Raw genomic sequence first — 17,860 nt, 5'->3', positions numbered from 1 at the left:
ATTTAATTGACTTAAATTGAGATAATGCATACAATATTTAAGGAAGCCTGAGCAAGTTGCCCTTTTAAATCATCTACAAATAGGCCAATTGACCTTCAGATGCCAAAAGTGTTCCTTTATTGTTGGCGATGCACATCTGTGAACAGGTGGGCTGGCTCCAGGTAGCCTAGGAGCCTGGTTTGGAAAGGGCTTTTATTTAATCGCACAATAGAGGTAAGAGGAACCATAATTTTGATATGAATACTTTATTTGCAGTATAAAAAAAAATAATTCTACAGTTAAAATTGTGTATGTATTTAAGGACAGAAAAAAAATATTTTCAGTTTCTTAAAGTTTACTAAACTAGCAGTTTATACAAATCAAAACAATTAAGGAACAAAACAACTAATTTCCTGAAATGAAGTGAGACCTGAAATTAATCATGTGTCAGCCTGTTCTAAAACGTCAAACAGCTTTGGATTGGACTACAATTCTCAGATCTCAAGAGGTATAATATAATTCTATGCAAACACCTATTGACAATGCAGCCCTGTACACGGCACCTGGCACAGTTTCACAGTATTCAGTGTTAGAATACAAATACAATAAAAAACATTAAAGAAAAGTGCTAAACACAGTAGTTACCTTGTTTTTTCTTTAGCTGGTAAAAACTACATTCATGTAGAAACAACAGGAAAACAGGATGTATATTTATTAAAATCCTTGTTTGAACAGACTCTCTCCTGTCATGTCTTCCTTGTTCTGGTCAGCCAGTATGAATTGACATTAGTTTGACTCGATAAAGCTGAGTACTTATTTAACCTTTAATGTTCTTTGTGCCCCGATCACGACCAAAAACACAAACATGCTGCATGCCACCTCTGAGATGGGACAGGGCCGTGCAGGAAGTGTTTGTTATTCTGCTGCAGCCATGCTGCTCGGTCCGGTGTCATCACTGGTCCAGCCGACGCTAGTTACGCTGATCTTAGGACCTCCAAAAAAGGTTGTTTAATTCTTCACACAGGCTGCTTCTTATTTCAACGGGCTCCATCTTTTTTCTAAATATGGAGGAGCAGTTTGTATCTCAGATTGACCCAGTCTGTTGTTGCTACTGTGCCACCTGCAGACACCAGGGCAGCTTTACACCCGTGCATCAACGCAGCCAGGTTTTATGGAGTGGAGGAAAAAGAAATAAAAACAGAAAAACATTCAAACCACCAATTGGTGAGATGCAAGAAACATTATTGAAAAAGGTTTGTTACAGACGGAGCCATTCATATTTGTAAGCTACATGGCAGCAAACAACACACATATCTAGCAACTCTTATTTCAGGTGTTACAAGCATCTTGCCCCGTGGTTAAGTGGTGCTGAGGATATCTGGGTCAGGACATTAGGGTGGTGATACCATCCTGCACGGTCGCCAACATCAGGCAGGAGTTCCCATAGGATGGACCTTACAGTAGATTCTCCTTCCTTCACCTGAAACAGTTATTGTGCAAAATAATGTTTTACAAGCACAATAAATATAACAATTAGTGTGAGGCCCAATGGCAGTAAAAGAGGCAGGAGACAATGAAGGTAAAAAGTTTATTTGCCATCAGTGGGACCAGGGCCAGACCAGAGGCCCTTAGAGAGATCCCTGCATGTGGAAATCCTCAAAGAATAAAAAAAAAAATGAGGAGAGAAAAAAAATTAGCAACAAATATAAAGACCTGACAGAAACATAACAGAAACATTTGTGTCTCTTACCTTGGATGCCTGATGAAAGGATGAGCCTGAGCTAAAGGTTGCCTGCTGGGATGTTGTTCGCCACCGGCTGACTGGACCACTCGTTGGCATATTCACAGCTGCTGCACTGCTGTTTGACGCGGAGGAGCGTACCAATGGTTGTTTTTTCCACAACACATCTCCGGGTGCAAACGGGACACCTCCAAAAAAGCTTCAGCAGCTGTTCTTCGTGAACAATATACTCTTTGTGGGACGGAGGGGGGGCTTCGTCGAAGAAGCTATGCAGCAATAAGGAAGAACAAAACCAGCATAATACCACCAATAATGTTTAACACCTAAATAAAACATGAACATAATTTTAGTTTTACCTTGTGGGGTTTATGGTGACCTCACTTCCATCAGGATGATAGGACGACTCATCAACTAACACCTCACATTTTTCTATTTTCACTGACGTCGGGCTGGGAGACTCTGGAAACGACGGCTCCGTGAAGGTCCCAGGGTCACATGACATGCTCCTGGTAGAAGGTTGTTCTTGTGACGATTTAAAAAATATAAATCATGTCCCTTTTACTAACAAGCATCTAAGCCACCATTAAAGTACAACACAGAGCAAAAATTAATACTATATTGAAGCTTTGATGGCTAATATATGCATTTCAACAAAAATAATAATAATATTCACCCTTGCTTCTCCTGGCAGGCCTCAGGCTGGCCAGGACACCATCACAAGTGGTCGCAACTGGTTCAGTTTTGCATCCAATTTCTCGTGTTAATTTTGGCTGTAAAAACGTGTTAAAATTGGTTATTATTAATAATGAAACCAAAAATAACAAATTACTGAATCCTTGTGATAACAAGAAGGTTCTGTCTAGCTCTAACCACACCGTCTGCTGAGAGAAGGAGAAGGAATGCCATGTTGTTGTTTACAAATACCACAGCCCCAGAGCTTCCATCTTAGCTTGCGACACAAAGCATGGCGCCTGTTACAGATGTGCACTAGAATGCTAAGTTAGGATACTTGCTGCAACCTAACCCTACACCTACATAGCATCCAAAAGATACGTTTCCGATTAACTACATGATTCATATCCTAATAATCCACTTAGAAATAAAATGTCTCTAAACCTCCGTTGAATGAGTTGCTTTTTCCACTTGCCATGATTTATCAGCCGTAATAACTGCACAAAAATGCAAGACAGAGGTGCTGCACACAGGATTTCCAAGGTACCTTTCCTTAAAGGAGCAATAAGTAATATTTCACCACTAGGTGGAGCTTGAGCACTGTATGTAGACCAAAACAAGCCGTGTATCAAACCACGCCTTTCCCTAACTAGCTCCAGCAATGGTCACCCATATCCCCCGTCAGCTGGAATGAGCCTATTACCAAAGGATAAATACACAACAGAACAGCATCACCTTCCAGAGGAACATGTAACAAGTAACTCATAACTATATAATGCTGTCAGCAAGAGAACGTTTTGATCCGATGGCCGTGCTCTCCATTTTGTGCCTGGCGATGGCATTTTATGGGCATGGAGTGGGTAAGCCCTCAGTGGCATCTGTTCACGTGTACCCTCGGCTGTCTGGCTATAGAAACAAGAGACTGGAGAACAACACAGAGAGATGGTGTGTGAAGTTTAACCAGAGTTGATCTAAAAAGATACCTTTACCTCTTCACAAAACTATTTTTTAGTTAATTCCATCTAAAACAATGAAATTTTGTTTCCCTTAAAGAGACAGCACCAAAACAATTTGCTCACTCAGACATACCTGAGCACAGGGGTAAAAAGGGGGAATATGGGGGTAAATTAACGAGGAATTCATAATAAGCATTGGAGTTCCACTTTATACAGACCACGACTGGGTGATTTAAATGTGAAAAGGAAGAACTGAAAAAAAACAAAAACAAGATACATGTCCCCTTTAACGGCGGTCAGCGTTTTCCCACCAGATAGGCTACTATTACCCCTGCATCTCTGCGCATGCTCATTGGCTGCTTGGGGGAAACCTGCAACCTGAATCAGTCTGGAAGAAGGCATCTTGACATGTTGTCAGACACGGTCACAGACAGCAGCAGCTCAGAGTTCATTAACACCACCAGTTAATATGAGACCCACAAACAAACAAACAAAAAAACAAAAACAAAAAAAACGGGACAAAGCATGGTGAGATATGAAATCTAGAGCTGGTGAATCTTTAATTTTCACTCACCTGCAAACGCCTGGTCCCCTGCTGCCGCTCCTGCTCCAACGTCGGTACAGCGTTGCTCTTCAGGTGCAAATGCTTGATGAAGCCCATTTCAAACTCGGTCCAGTTGCTGAAGGAGTCCAGGGTAAAATGCTGGTTGCAAACTACAGCGGAAGGCGTGAGGTCACCATTTTTTAATCCTAGAGCGCGTAACCACTGGCGCCGAATCTTAGAGTCCCCTGGAAATCTATGCAATCCGGTGGTCCTCCGACAACCCAGCACACAGCACACACGCACCATCCTCCTCCCAGGAAACAACGCGGAGCTATGACGAAAGCACGTACCAGCGACGACAGCATGTACCGTTTGAACCAATAGCAAAGTGCCGCCGTTAAGCCCCAAGAGGGCAGCACTGAGTCAAACAGAGTCACATGAAAATAGATATTTTAACAAAGTAGCACACCAGATTATCTGCAAAAAAAAAAAAAAAAAAAAAAAAAAAAATTGACTTTGGAGTGAGTCACACATTAAGCAGCATTCCTCCATCACTTCAAGTAAAATATGCTGGTGAAGATTCTCAGTAATCCAGGCAATGGTCATTCCAAAAAAGTAAAAAAAACAAGACAACTGGACTTTTTTCCAAAGTTTGAAGACGTTTCGCTTCCTATACAAAAATTCAAGTAAAATAGTATTTTTCAGATGGCTTAAAATGCTAGTTGCCTCAAAAGCCCAACGTATGACTTTGTATTTTATTCTTTCTTTAAAAATGAAACATATGACTTTATGATAGCCATGACTTTGAAAGTCAAACTTGTGATTCAGATAATTAAAATTAAGAAACGACTAAGCATGTTATCACTAATTTTCTTAATTGACTTCCAAAATACTGATATTCACGTCACAATTATGAATTTCTATTCATCCGTCGTCTATAATCGCCTGTTCGTGCAGGATTGCAGGTCATTAGTAGGCAAGAGGCGGGGTACACCATGGACACGTCGCCAGTCCATCACAGAGACACACAGGACAAACAACCACGCAGACTCATACCTAGAGACCAGCAGTAATGTTTTTGTACTGTAGGAGGAACCTGCACACGCAGAGGGAGAACATGCAAACACCAAGCAAAAAGACCCCAGGCGGGGATTTGATCTCAGGACCTGGACAACTGTGCACACGCATGACTTTGATACTCAGAATTAAAACCGTACAAAAGAATTAATCAAAAGTAGGACTTCAAATTCAACCATGACTTCAAATTTCATAATTAGAACTTTTAGAGTTCAAAGTATTACTTTGGGTCAAATATTTAAGGACTTTAAAATCCACGATGTAGCGTGGACATATTCCTCTTCAAGATGAGGAACGTGGCTTCCACATTCAACAGATACAGATTAGTCAGTGTTTTTTGCTGTACTATATTATTAATCTCAAAGTTCTAAATAGAAAAAGTTGCATCTTTTTTTATACAAGTACTTCTTTTACAACACAGTAAATATGTCTAAACTCCATTTTTAGTGAAAACCTTTAGAACATATTAATTTAAATACCAGAGGACCGATTGTATGTTAAGTCCAGATATATTATCTGCAAGTTTAAAAAAAAAAAAAACTAACAACTGAATGTCATTTAATAAAGAAAGCAATTGTTTTCACAGTTTATGTTATGATGCAATTTTTTACATTTATTTTAAAAACAGAAAGTGCAAATATTTCTATTTAACCCCCCCCCCCCCGATTTAATGTACATTACTTTTTGAAATGCTGCTCTATGTGGAATAACACAAAGCTAATGATAGTCGTTCAGTTGACTTAGCTACTTTACATTTGGCAGAGGACGCACAGAAAAGTGTTTTCTTTCAGCCCGCAGATTGGCAGTGAGCAGAAATAGGTGGGGGAGGGGCAATACTACTCTGTGCTACACATAACTTGGGAAAACCGTGGTCACTGCAGTATTTTTTCCCACCATCTTATTAAAAAAATACTTTGAACTGTGGGAACAGTATAACAAAACTGATTTTGAAATGGCAACCTCGCTAGAACTATAATTATATGCGGTTTATCTCCATTTCTTTTTGAGGCGATGTTACTAAATAAATAAAATAAATAAATAAAACACAAAAGCAAAGAGATTTTTTTCTTCTTTTACTGACGTGCATTTTCATGAGGGCAACATTTATGCAAATGCAACTTTCAGTTTAGAGCTTTCCATTTTAGGGCACAATGTCTAATGAGGAGATGAAGACATTAACAATGTGGGAAAAGGTAAATCTTCAGCTGCACAGTCCAGCGAACGCATTGTCAATAAAGGATACAGGGTGAAGTTGTGGATTTTTATTTTTTTTAGTATCCAAGCCAGAGCGAGTCAGTAAAAGTGAATAATGTAGCATGAATTCAGTTCAGGAGTTTGACCAGGCACCATCAGTTCGTTCTGTCTCTTCACATCCATCCCATTTCCAGCCGAGTCCTGCACTGAATGATGGCTTTCATTCTCCTTTAGTACAGAAACACGTCAGAGTTTTTTTGTTTTTAAGAACAAGCTTCGTCACGAACAGTGTCAGGTTTATAATAAAAGGGTTATTAGAGGGAGGAGACTTCCCGATCTGTCTTTAATAGAGCATCAACTAAGAGTCCTGTTAGGCTCTATCAGTTCATCAACTAATGAAACAGGAATGCTGCTAAACGTGAAGATAAACGGAAAGCATCAAAGGTTACTCAGCTTCTGTGATTTAAATGGTCAAAATAATGAAAAAACCTGAATAAAAAAAAAACAGGCTTGATGCATGCTAAAAACAATAATCCCATCCCCAGCAGCATCATTATAAAAGAAAATGCAAACTTGCGATCTGGTGCAGGTATTTCAGTTTAGTCACTGTTCTATATTGACTATGTAAATGACTTGGACTTTATCAAAGATTGTTTGAACATTACCAAAATAATCGACAAGCGTTGACTGGGATTATGCTGAGAGATTGTGATAACTGTGCCCAATATTTGATTTTCGGTTTTAAAGGAGAATTATAAAAACCAGCCAACAGTGCAGCCCTTTGGAGCCCGACCGTACTGTACAGAGATACTCCCTCAGCGATTATGTGGTCCCTTTATTTCTTTTTGGGTGCGTTGGGTGTGTTGAATTTGAAAAAGATAATGTCGCCATCCTCCACGACGTAGTTCCTGCCCTGCTGTCTGTATTTGCCGGCGGCCTGAGAACGAGCAGAGGGAGTGGAAAGGACACGTTTGAGACGCGCTGCAGCAGCTCCAGATTAACATCCAACCGTGTGGCCGCCCCGCTCACCTTGACTGCGTTCTCGCTGCCCTCCTCTTTGAAGTCATTGAACTTCATCACCTCAGCCATGATGAAGCCTTTCTCAAAGTCGGTGTGGATTTTCCCTGCAGCTTGAGGCGCTTTGGCTCCTTTCTGTTGGGGGAAAACAGAATTTAAACCACATCCAGCCAATTCGCCTCATCATTATTCTCCCTTTCACCTTCTGGCTGCATACCTCAGGATTCTGACATTTCTATCTTATACTAAAGTAGATGGCCTTTAAATAGGTCACCAATAACTGGGTGAAAGGAAAGAACAAGAATGAATGACGAGAGGAAGGAAGGTCAGAAAGAAAGACAAGTGAGTGAGACACAGGCGGAAACAACAGGAAGGAACTTCCACAACTGAACTTTATGGCCATTGTGCATAATTATTTTGCACCGCCAACGTTGCTGAACTTTTATAAATCAATTTAAATGTAAAAGTACACAACTGAATGATTACTGCATTTTTGCACTGTTATTATCTTGCACTGCCAACATTGGACTTTTCAAATTAATGCCTTTTTGCACCACTATTTATGCACTATAAACATGATGGAACATTCTTCTGCACCCTTTTTTACATTCTTATCACTGCTGCACTTTATATTGTAATGTTATTTTATTTCACTTGCAATCTCAATAAATTGTCGTAAGCTTTATGCAACGAAATTTCATTTTGTTTGCAACTCTGCACATACAAAATGACAAAGTTTGTCTGAGTCTAAGGAAGCGATGATACTGGGACCTCTGCTGTTCCCTTTCCAAACACGTCTGTGAATAGGAGCCTTTTAGGAGCACTCACCCTGATGGTCCACGCTCGCACCTCATCCGGCCCTGCCGTGAAGAAGTATTCCAGCTGAAGAGCTGAATAGCCCGTCTTTATTATTTTGGTCAGAACACTGTAAACAGACACATAATGTATGACAGCCATAAACACAAAGACCAATAACTAAAGTTCATTTTCAGCAATCTTCATCAATGGCAATAGCATAAGTGTCCTATTATTTTAAAAAAACTTAAAGCAATAAAATAAAAAAACATTTGGGTTTGGGAAAAATTTGTTTTTGTATTTCTCAGTTTGACATTTTCTTTAGATTTTATCGTATTAAATAATAATAATAATTCAATATGTTTTATTGGGATTTTATGTGACAGACCAACACAAACTAGTGCATAACAGTGAAGAGGAAGGAAAAAGACTTTCAGTATATAAAGAAAACTTTAAAAAGTGTGACATGTACTTAATTCAGCTCTCTTCACGTCAGCATGTCATGTGCTGAAATAAAAAAAAGTAAAAATTACAAATTTACCAAGACATGGCTGTATATGTCTAAAAAGACATGTATACAAAAGGGGAACTTTTATAACCAAAGCACCCAAGAGGCCCATGGTTACTTTGCAGGAGCTGCAGAGAGTCACAGCTCGGGTGGGAGAATCTATCCATAGGACATTTATTATTTGTCCTATGGATAGATTTGGACCAGATTTCTGACACTAGATCGGAGCAAAGCTGACGGAGACATTTCCTAATAAATTGCAGCCGTAACTGCAGCAAAAGCTTATTTTACAATGTATTGATTTAAGAGAGCTGAGAACAAATGCCGGTTACCCTTCATATTATGAACTAACTTGTGTCCATGTCACACTTTTTAGACTGAATCCCAAAGCCTTTTGATGGGCATCACACTCACCTCTGTGTTTTCTGTTCCTCGCAGTACTTGTTCCGCTCCTCCTCCTCCATCTCCTGAATCTTGGCCTCCACAGCTCCGCTCAGCGGGATGACCACGGCACCAGGATCGTGGGCATCTACCCACTCTTTGATTTTTGCCAGCCTTAAAAAAAAAAAAAATAATAAAAAAAAATAAAAAAATCACAGCAGCGTTTTATCAAAGAGGAAATCCCTGAAAACGGTAGACACAAGAAGGGGAAAGCAAAAAGCAACGCACCACTTGTTCTTTTTTCTGATGTAATCCTTCTCGGAGAGATTAACCAGGTAGATCATGGGCTTTGATGTCAGAAACAGGTATTTGTTCAGCACCTCAATCTGCAGAGAGCAAGTCAACACTGAGAAGTTCATTGCTAGCCAGTAAATGCGTGAAATTCAGAACAAGTCTTGCACGTGAACACGTCGATACCTCTTTGTCGTTCCACTCGTGGTAAAATCGAACGTGTTTCTTCTCTTCCACCACCCAGTTCTTTACCTTCAACATGATGTCCTGGAGGAACAGTTAGCAAGTCAATAGGTGCAGAGACTCCAAGACACCAGCTTGAATGTTAAGCAGAGACGGACGTGTTTTTAGTAAAGCCACAGGTACGAACTTCTTACATATTCAGGTTTCAGTTTTTTGTCTCCACCTCTGACGGCGGTTTTCTCCAGCTTGTCGATGATCGGGTCGATCATTTCCTCGTCTTTTAGCCGCAGCTCCTCGTGGATGATCTCGATGTCTCTCACCGGGTCGACGCTGCCTTCCACGTGGGTAATGTCTTCATCGTCGAATGCACCTTAAACATACCAAACCATCTCTTACATACATAAAACAAAAAAACAAAAAACTAATTGGCTTTTAGATAGGAGAAAGGATGGCTGGTTGATCATTATCATGATGTCTCATGATGAGAATGATTTATTGCGACAACCATAAATTCCAATTAAAGATGTCCGAGAGCGATAAACACTTTCTATATTGTCGGATTTATTTTTACTATGTTCGCCACTGTTGGTTCCATTAAAACATCAACATCAATAAATATAAGCACATTCCAAAATATTATTAAAATAAAGTTACCATGTGCAGTTCTGGGATAATATTTCCTGAAGAAGCTTATTTAAAATCTATAGGTTTCTTAAGAGAGCTATCTGCTCTTGTGAGGCTTTGACAGCAGAGACACATTGGTCCTAACCGTACCGTTACATAAAAAGACTGCAAAGAACTTGTAAATACTTTTTTGTCATCACTTTTATGGTTGTCGCAATAAATAAATCCTAAAAAGTTAATATCGCCCACCCCTAGATTGGAACTTATTGCCGTTTCCCCATAATTTCTCATGGTCTAACCAACTGTTCCCTCTGAAGCCGTCGTTAGGTAACGGCTGCAGAAGTGGTGGAACAGGCTACTCACGGGTCATGTGGAAAATGGCATCGCAGGCACTGATATGAGAGAGGAAGGCATTTCCAAGTCCCTGCCCTGAGTGAGCTCCCTTCACCAGACCAGCAATGTCAACGACATTCAGGAAAGCAGGAACCTTACTGAGGAGACAAAAAAAAAGCCAATCAGCAAGATAGTGTTACGTACAGTGCAGTCCAACCTTTCCACACTTAGTCATGCTAGAACTGCAATCTTTTTAGACGATCGATAACTAAAAAGGATGGAAGAGTGGCAAGTAATGAAGGAAGCCCATAAGAAGCTTGATACACCCCATTTACACATGAGGGACGGTGCTTTGCTCACGTAACACCGAAGTTGATCTTTTTGATTTACATGGAAAGCACTAAAAATCCACCTGAACACACCATCCCTCTGGTGCAACCTGGTGGTAGTAGCATCAAGCTGTGGGGAAGGATACAGAACGGACAAACGTGCAGGACAACGCTGACCTGAACTGATAGTGAATGTCCAGAATTTGTAGCTTGCTTTGCAAAAATGGCAATTAGTGCAATAGAACAGGAAGAAGCAAATCATGTTTTATTTAGGTAAAGATTACTGGGTATCCTTTTGAAAATGTTCCAATATTTCCTGCAACCACTATTGAAACCTCACTACAGTGTTGGGACTCCGGCTGCACATATATTATATATATATATATTATATACATATATATTGCAAATTTATTGTTACCACAATATAACGGGTCACAATGTGCACGCTGCAAAGAAGCACAATAAGTGTTTTCTAATTATTTAGACACTCTGCACTCAGTGCCCCTAATATGTTTGGTGACACTTGTTGTTTAATGCAACACAAAAAGTTGAGAAGGTAAAGAGGTGGTAAGGTTGAGAAACTACAGCCAACTTGTTTCATTGTCTAAACATCACAAGTCAAAGGCAATCCTTTCATTAAAACTTTGTATTTGTGATGGAAAAATTGGTGTTTTTTGTCTTTTAGAAGCTGGATCGCCTACCCATTATATGGAGTCTATGTTTGCTATGATCCTAAAGCAGAAAGACATTTTTACTGTACTTATGGCAAGCTAACTTATATTATTATCATCGCAACCTTTCCCAACATTATTGCAACCTTTACTAATGTAGAGACGCAGAATGCTTTATAAGCACACCACTGATGGATGATGGTAATTAAATAACTATGTCAGAGGCTGGAAAGCACAGAATAAGAACATTAAACATCACATGGTTTAGCTCAAAGGTATGTCCATGTTGTATTCAGAGACCTGACAGAACTTTAGCTATTTTGCAAGGAATAGGCACAAAATGTATTATGGAGGAAAAAAAACATGCATCCTTTCCCATCCACCTTGGTGTTACTCACTACTTTGGCTTAGTCTATAGCACAAAATCTATTAAAACACGTTGAAATGTGCGTTTGTGACAGGACAAAATGTGAAAAGGTTGAAATAGGACATGAATACTTTTAAAAAGGGAATGTAGACGTGTTATGAAAACACACCTGGCTGGCTTGTGGTACTGGCACAGGTAGTCGAAGCGCTCATCGGGGACCGGCACCCTGCTCTCGTTGGGATCAATAGTGCAGAACGGGAAGTTATCTGCAGCAGCTTGGCTTTTGGTTAGCACGTTGAAAAATGTCGACTTCCTGCAACAAAGCCAGAAGAGCATCAGCAGCAGCTACGTTCAGTTATGAATAAACAGCATATATGCCACATTCAGCATCACTCCTTCAGGTATTTACCCGACATTAGGCAACCCCACGATGCCAATTTTCAGGGATGTTCCAAATCGCCCAATCAACGGAGGTTGTTTTGGAGCTTCTGTCTTTTTCGGAGGCATCTGTAGGAGGTAAAAGAGGAAGGTTCAACCATGACACGCGTTTACAAACCACATATTATTTAGAAATCTTTGCCAGAACTGCCCAAATTATTATTATTCATATAAACCAGCTAATATTCTTCACAGCTAGCCCTGGTGAAAACGTGTGAAGGCAGCTCATGCTCATTCAAACACAGCACGCTAAGCGTTAGCAGGTGGCTAACTGGTACCGCCTCAAAGCATCCGACAGCAGGGCTTACATAAACATTCAAAGACTCCTTTAAAACGTTTAAAAACAACTTCGCGAGAAGCTTAGCAGAGTCGGCAACTCGCGTGGTACCTTTAATCCTTTCTCCTACGTGGTGTTCGCTCCTCTGCTGCCCGCACACACCAGCCACCCCACTGGAAAGGCAGGTCGGAAAGCTAACCGGAAGGGTTTTGACGCAAAGCGTCTCTGATTGGTCAGGCAGACGTCTAGAACGACACGTCAGAGGCAAGTTGATACGATACGATAGTCTGACAAAAAACGTTTTCTTCTACTGACACGCTGCATAAAACTATTGTTTTCCCTGCTTTATTTCGCATAAAAATAAAAATAGAATCTGCTGTCATTGTGTTTTTTTATCTGAGTAATCCACAGTTCTGTTAACATTTCATACAATACATGCCAAAATTGTTAAGAGTTTGCGCCGTCATCCGCAGTTGGGGACGGATTTAGACACTCTGCTACGTAATCTTCTCTGCTGCTCAATGTACAAAAGCATTTTCCTAATAAATCTGACACTATTTATAAGGCGGAAAGATCATCCCCACGATCATTTATAATCCCAAGAATTGACCAGACACTTTTCCTCACTTTTTTATCAGACACAAATGGAGAGAATTCGCTTTTAATCTAATATTATGCATTAAGCATATTTACAGGAGTTAACGCCACAAAAAACTTCGCTTCTTCGCCTCCCAAAACAAGATGTGATGACATTCTCAGATTAGTGTTCCGATTTCCGACGTAACTCAAAGGCAACATGGGTGCTGAAACCGTATGCCAATCAGTTTACGTCAACCTGCTGTTACCATCAAAACAACGAGCAACATGCAATAGAAGTTAATTTCAAACGAAGCAATGGATTAAACTAGGAGTGAAATTTGTGACGATCGTTTAAATTTGTATTCTGCAAATTTTGAACTTAAACATTGTTTTGTATTTCTTTCACATCCATGCACTTAAAGTTGTCCGACGTGTAAAATTAGTTATTCTCCTTGTATACCGCAGTTGCCTGCCTGGATTAGTCGCGATTGTGACACGCGGCGCTCTCGATCACCTGGCTACTTTGTCTGAAATCGCAGTGCGCATGCCCAACGCACTCTCCGTAGACAGCTGTGGAGCACAAATACTAAATCGCATAAAATCTATGACCCCAAGCTCGGATCGTATAGTCAAAATACTGGAAATGCACGTTACGTTTAGCCGGAAAGTGTGCGATAATGTAGTATTGAATGGCCTTGCTAGCTTATTAAAGGGTCGATTTGAATCTTTCCTGTTCAATAAACACCATTAGTGGGCCTTTATTTGTAATTTGTAACATTACCATATAAAAAGGCATTTCTAGTGTTTTGGTTTATGCCAATTTATGTCTCATTTAAAACTGATCAGTCAGATTGTATGAGTCAAACAAAAAATAAAGTTGCTGCTAATAGGTGGTTTGTATGACCCACTTAACTCATCATGCCACCAAAGTCTTTAGACCTGTGAAGTCACAGTGGGAGATGTTCCTCTTCTCCCATCCACCAGTGTCATTTCGGCTTGTTGCCTCAGAAGTCAGCACTATGTTTCTTTAAGCATTTCACGTCGTTTGAAAATAACAACCAGGCCATATTTTTTTTTTCAATCTGTTCAGCCAAGTTATAACTAAAACTATGTTAGCTATGAAATGTCATACTGAAACTACAGCTTTGGTATAAATATTTTCTCTTTAGTTAAATATATCTGCAGCATTTTCATCATTTAGTTATAATCTAAGAGGTTATAGCTTTAATGGTGCATTATTGATGATAAATAAGTACATTATCCAGGTATTTTATGTCTTATATAGAAACAAAAAGCTAGTATCCACCAGACAAACACAAAATGTCACATTTATTTATTGTGGGGGGAATAAACACAAAATCCTGACAGAGTAAAGAAGTTATCTACAAAAAAAAAAAAAAAAAAAAAAACGTAAAAAAAAAAAGGAACCCTACAAAGACATGTCAGTTCAAACAAAGTATTTTCAAACAACATTTTTAAAAAGCATTCTTATTTTGTATATGACAACATACAGAAAGACCAAAACAGAAAAAGCAAAAATTGCCCGACTATTTGAAACTCCATAATTTTTGCTAAACTGAGTGACATGAAAACTCACCACTGCCTTTGACATGTTTAGAGACAAAAATCAAACTTTCTAATACATGAATACATGCAAAGTCCCTTTCACACACACTCGCATATGGAAGTGAAAAAAACAATAAAGTATCCAAAAGGTAACACTGTTGTTGACCATCCTCACCGACCATCTAGTAGTGACCTAAAACAAAGCAACGCATACAGATTATTAGTCATGAAAGCACTGATGTTTAAATTATTTCATCTGTCTGCCTTAACCATCACAGTGGAGCAAAGACTGCTCCAGTCAAAATGACGGAACAGTGGATTTGTTTTAATATTAGAAGCTTTTGGTCAATCAACAAGTGCAATGCACAGGAAACATAATGACCATATACTTATTGAAGGCATGATAAATTAAAATATAAACAATCGATTTTGTATTTCAAGTGTACAGTTCAATTTATATAATGGACTACCTGTTCTTGGTTACTTCATAGTAAAAAAAAAAAAAAAGAGTGTATTTTATATACATACGTGGTGAGTAGGACCGAGATCGTGAGCGGTAACCCCTGCTGTAGTACGGAGACGGAGATCTGCGCCTGTTCAAGGAACAACAACTTTCATTGTACACAAAAACAAGCAAAAGCATCTACCAGTGGTTTTATCCTACAATCTCATACATCGTGTAAAAATGATTGTACCTGTATGACCGGTAATCTCGCTCTTCATAACGATCATAGTCCCGATCATAACCTCTATCGTATCCTCTGTCATAGCCCCTGTCGTAGTCCCTAGAGAAACGGCGTGATGAGCCACCTCCACCTCCTCCTCCACCACCTCCTCCTCCTCCACCACCACCACCACCACCTCCTCCACCACCACCACTGCAAACATAACGTTCCAGGGTCAGCTTTATACACAACATAGACGATAACTACGTCACTAAATGCATAAATACTCCAACTCTGAACAATATGAGCATCCCGCTCCCAACCACTCACTAAGTAGGGCGTCCCATGTAGATTCCAGGAGTTGGAGTGTGAGCTCTTTTGGTAATAGAAAAATCCACCCTGATCCTGCGCCCGTCAAGCTCCATACCATTAGCATGCTCCTTAGCCTGACAGACATCATTATTATGAGAACCAGCTAAACAGAACCGCCACCGCATGCAGCAAACCCAACCACGTGCTTACCTCCTTGGAGTCCTGACTGTTTTCAAAATAAACAAAAGCGAAGCCTCTTGAGCGCCGGGACTGCTGATCATACACTATGTTGACGTCCGCCAGAGGGCCGTATTTAGAGAAAACCTCCCTCAGGTCCCTCTCAGTGGTGTAAAGGCTCAGACCAAACACGCCCAGGCAGGCGCTGGGGTCCGGATTGGCCTGGGACAGCAAACGGGTGCAAAGCATAGCAAAGACAAAATGGTTGTTAGAAACGCGAGATGGGATTCAGAACGTCTGGAAACGCACTTCAAAAGACGCAACACACACCCTGTTGCCAATGTGTCTGCGCCGATTGGACATCGGGGAATGGCTGTGGCTCCTGCGTCGACGGTAACTCGAACTGCGAGAGCGGCTTCTTGACCGCCTGCGTCGAGAGCGGGAGCGAGAGCGGGAGTAGCGCCTGCGCGAGCTTCGGTGGGACCTTGATCTATGTTCGGGGGGGCGGGAGTGTAACAGGTGATTAGGCCAACAGTGATTATAAACAGGTATTTAAACCCTATAATCAGCAAAACCTTAAAAAGGATTATATCTCACCTGGATTTTGATCTGGAATGCGACCGAGATCTGGACCTGGAGTGCCGAGAGCCATCCTTAGAGCGTGCCGGAGAGTGGCTGGTGGATTTTGCCGAGCCCCTTGGGGACGCACTCCTTGAGGCTCCCCGAGAGTCCTGAGCAAACCAAAGACGGGTATCAGAGGCCCTTTTACAGACAAGCTCGCCACACAGTAACAAAAAGGGCCAGGAGATGAGAACCCTCAGTCATCTTAATGCCCTTTTCAAAAAGGAAGCACCTAAGTATGTTGATTAGAGGGTATGACAGGAATTATCTGAAAATTTGAGAAAACATACTGTGACAAATAATTGAATTAAATGAAATACATTAACTGAGCCACATTTAAATAATGCTAACAGAATTAAGGGACAGTCAGAGATGTGTCTGATACAGAAAGGTCAAAAAAAAAATTAAGCATGCTAAAGGAGAAAGAAAAAGTAAAAGAGAAATGATATAACATGTTAGGAAATCACTCATACCCAGTTATACTTCTGATCTTAACTTCATAACTTCGTTCACTTCATTACTTCATAACAACCCTTCATTTCTTCTTTCTTCCGTTTGAATCTGACTTCTTTTTTCATCCTCCTCTTCCCCATTTTACCATCTGCCATTACAACACTAGAAGTGAGGCCAGATCTTGATCGCTTCGTTTCAGCTTCCAAAACATTAGCATGCATCAACCCCATCAGCTTCAAACATTAAAAACGTCACATCTGAAACGTCTTGGGCCTTTTTCCTTTCTTCCCACCTTAACCTTGACAAAAAAACAAACAGGGTGATGAGGCAAGTTGGTTTCTGTTTAAACCAAAAAAGGTATAAAGAGAATAAAATAAACAGAAAATAAAAGCTCAACAAGTTAGCTCATTACAATTAACGTTAAACTTCAAATGTACGAGGAGCATAGTTCACATATAGTAGCTACGTTATTTAGCACTCACAATTCATTGCTTAATTCAATAGTTCAATAAAAAGAAAAAAAACGAATGTGTTAAATGAAGGTACCTCTAAGAGGCGAAATCACATTTCCCGATCTGCACAGGCCGCATAGTTTAGCCTAGCCTAGCATGCTTTGGGATTTAATCCTCATCTTTAAATGTGTTGCAGCCATCAGTAATTAGTAGCTTATAAACAATAACATAAAATACAACTAAGTGATATGCAGATATGAGTTCTAAAAAAATAAATAAAAAAAACATAAACCTTTTTTTTTTTCTGGCAAACCTTTTCAGACGTTCGACGGCTGCAAACGGTTATGTTAGCTGGCCGTTTTTATCTTAACTGCAAAAACTCGACGTTTTCTTTTTCACTTATAAAACTCACCTGCTCCCTAAAGTCCTTCTCGTTGTCGCTCATTTTCGACTCAGAGATCTGAGACGAGTTTAGAGTATACTGAACTGCGGGAGCAACGTAAATTTAGGCTAAGTGCAGAAGCGCACCGCACAACGAGCTGCTTCTGCCTACACCGCCTAACAACAGCAGCCTTCTATAATGTTCTACTGCCAGCAGTGACGTCATTTCCGGTACTGTGCACAATGCGGCTCCCCTGGAGTCGGGAGAGCGCGCGCA

At 40.3% G+C, this 17,860-nt stretch overlaps 3 protein-coding genes across 4 annotated transcripts; all 3 read right to left on the bottom strand.

The window, feature by feature from the left end:
• Positions 1-229: 229 nt before the first annotated feature.
• On the bottom strand, positions 230-4,237 carry LOC105939047 (peroxynitrite isomerase THAP4). Of its 2 annotated transcripts, none has more exons than XM_036151136.1 (5): positions 3,923-4,237; positions 2,394-2,490; positions 2,077-2,242; positions 1,730-1,986; positions 230-1,634 (listed from the first exon to the last, which is right to left on the bottom strand). In XM_036151136.1, the coding sequence occupies exons 1-4, from the start codon at positions 4,196-4,198 to the stop codon at positions 1,761-1,763; spliced, it is 765 nt and encodes a 254-aa protein (XP_036007029.1). In that variant the 5' UTR covers positions 4,199-4,237; the 3' UTR covers positions 230-1,634; positions 1,730-1,760. The 2 variants fall into 2 exon arrangements, with proteins under 2 accessions (XP_036007029.1, XP_036007028.1); XM_036151135.1 differs by having other exon boundaries at positions 230-1,459.
• A 1,979-nt stretch (positions 4,238-6,216) lies between these two features.
• ola1 (Obg-like ATPase 1) lies at positions 6,217-12,632 on the bottom strand. The gene is made up of 11 exons (XM_036151134.1): positions 12,489-12,632; positions 12,072-12,169; positions 11,832-11,975; positions 10,326-10,453; positions 9,533-9,708; positions 9,342-9,422; positions 9,153-9,250; positions 8,898-9,038; positions 8,009-8,105; positions 7,193-7,315; positions 6,217-7,100 (listed from the first exon to the last, which is right to left on the bottom strand). The coding sequence occupies exons 2-11, from the start codon at positions 12,167-12,169 to the stop codon at positions 6,999-7,001; spliced, it is 1,188 nt and encodes a 395-aa protein (XP_036007027.1). The 5' UTR covers positions 12,489-12,632; the 3' UTR covers positions 6,217-6,998.
• A 1,791-nt stretch (positions 12,633-14,423) lies between these two features.
• On the bottom strand, positions 14,424-17,796 carry LOC105939058 (transformer-2 protein homolog alpha). Its single transcript, XM_021307827.2, has 8 exons — positions 17,615-17,796; positions 16,274-16,407; positions 16,007-16,166; positions 15,710-15,898; positions 15,518-15,633; positions 15,218-15,400; positions 15,051-15,115; positions 14,424-14,715 (listed from the first exon to the last, which is right to left on the bottom strand). The coding sequence occupies exons 1-8, from the start codon at positions 17,645-17,647 to the stop codon at positions 14,705-14,707; spliced, it is 891 nt and encodes a 296-aa protein (XP_021163502.2). The 5' UTR covers positions 17,648-17,796; the 3' UTR covers positions 14,424-14,704.
• Between the last annotated feature and the right edge of the window lie 64 nt (positions 17,797-17,860).

The sequence above is a fragment of the Fundulus heteroclitus genome, chromosome 19 (genome assembly GCF_011125445.2).
Source record: "Fundulus heteroclitus isolate FHET01 chromosome 19, MU-UCD_Fhet_4.1, whole genome shotgun sequence".
Classification (NCBI taxonomy): domain Eukaryota; kingdom Metazoa; phylum Chordata; class Actinopteri; order Cyprinodontiformes; family Fundulidae; genus Fundulus; species Fundulus heteroclitus.
Note: the sequence above shows the minus strand (reverse complement) of the source record. Positions and strands in the feature narration are given on the sequence as shown.

Coding starts and splice junctions, on each gene's coding strand:
- LOC105939047 (XM_036151136.1), bottom strand. CDS start 4,198: ATGGTGCGTGTGTGCTGTGTGCTGGGTTGTCGGAGGACCACCGGATTG. Junction 2,491..3,922: donor AGGGGACCAGGCGTTTGCAG/GTGAGTGAAAAT, acceptor ACGTTTTTACAG/CCAAAATTAACACGAGAAAT. Junction 1,987..2,076: donor GTCACCATAAACCCCACAAG/GTAAAACTAAAA, acceptor ATTGCTGCATAG/CTTCTTCGACGAAGCCCCCC.
- LOC105939058 (XM_021307827.2), bottom strand. CDS start 17,647: ATGAGCGACAACGAGAAGGACTTTAGGGAGCAG. Junction 16,408..17,614: donor AGAAGGACTTTAGGGAGCAG/GTGAGTTTTATA, acceptor TGGTTTGCTCAG/GACTCTCGGGGAGCCTCAAG. Junction 16,167..16,273: donor CATTCCAGATCAAAATCCAG/GTGAGATATAAT, acceptor CCCCGAACATAG/ATCAAGGTCCCACCGAAGCT.
- ola1 (XM_036151134.1), bottom strand. CDS start 12,169: ATGCCTCCGAAAAAGACAGAAGCTCCAAAACAACCTCCGTTGATTGGG. Junction 11,976..12,071: donor GTGGGGTTGCCTAATGTCGG/GTAAATACCTGA, acceptor GCTTTGTTGCAG/GAAGTCGACATTTTTCAACG. Junction 7,101..7,192: donor GCAGCGAGAACGCAGTCAAG/GTGAGCGGGGCG, acceptor GCTCGTTCTCAG/GCCGCCGGCAAATACAGACA.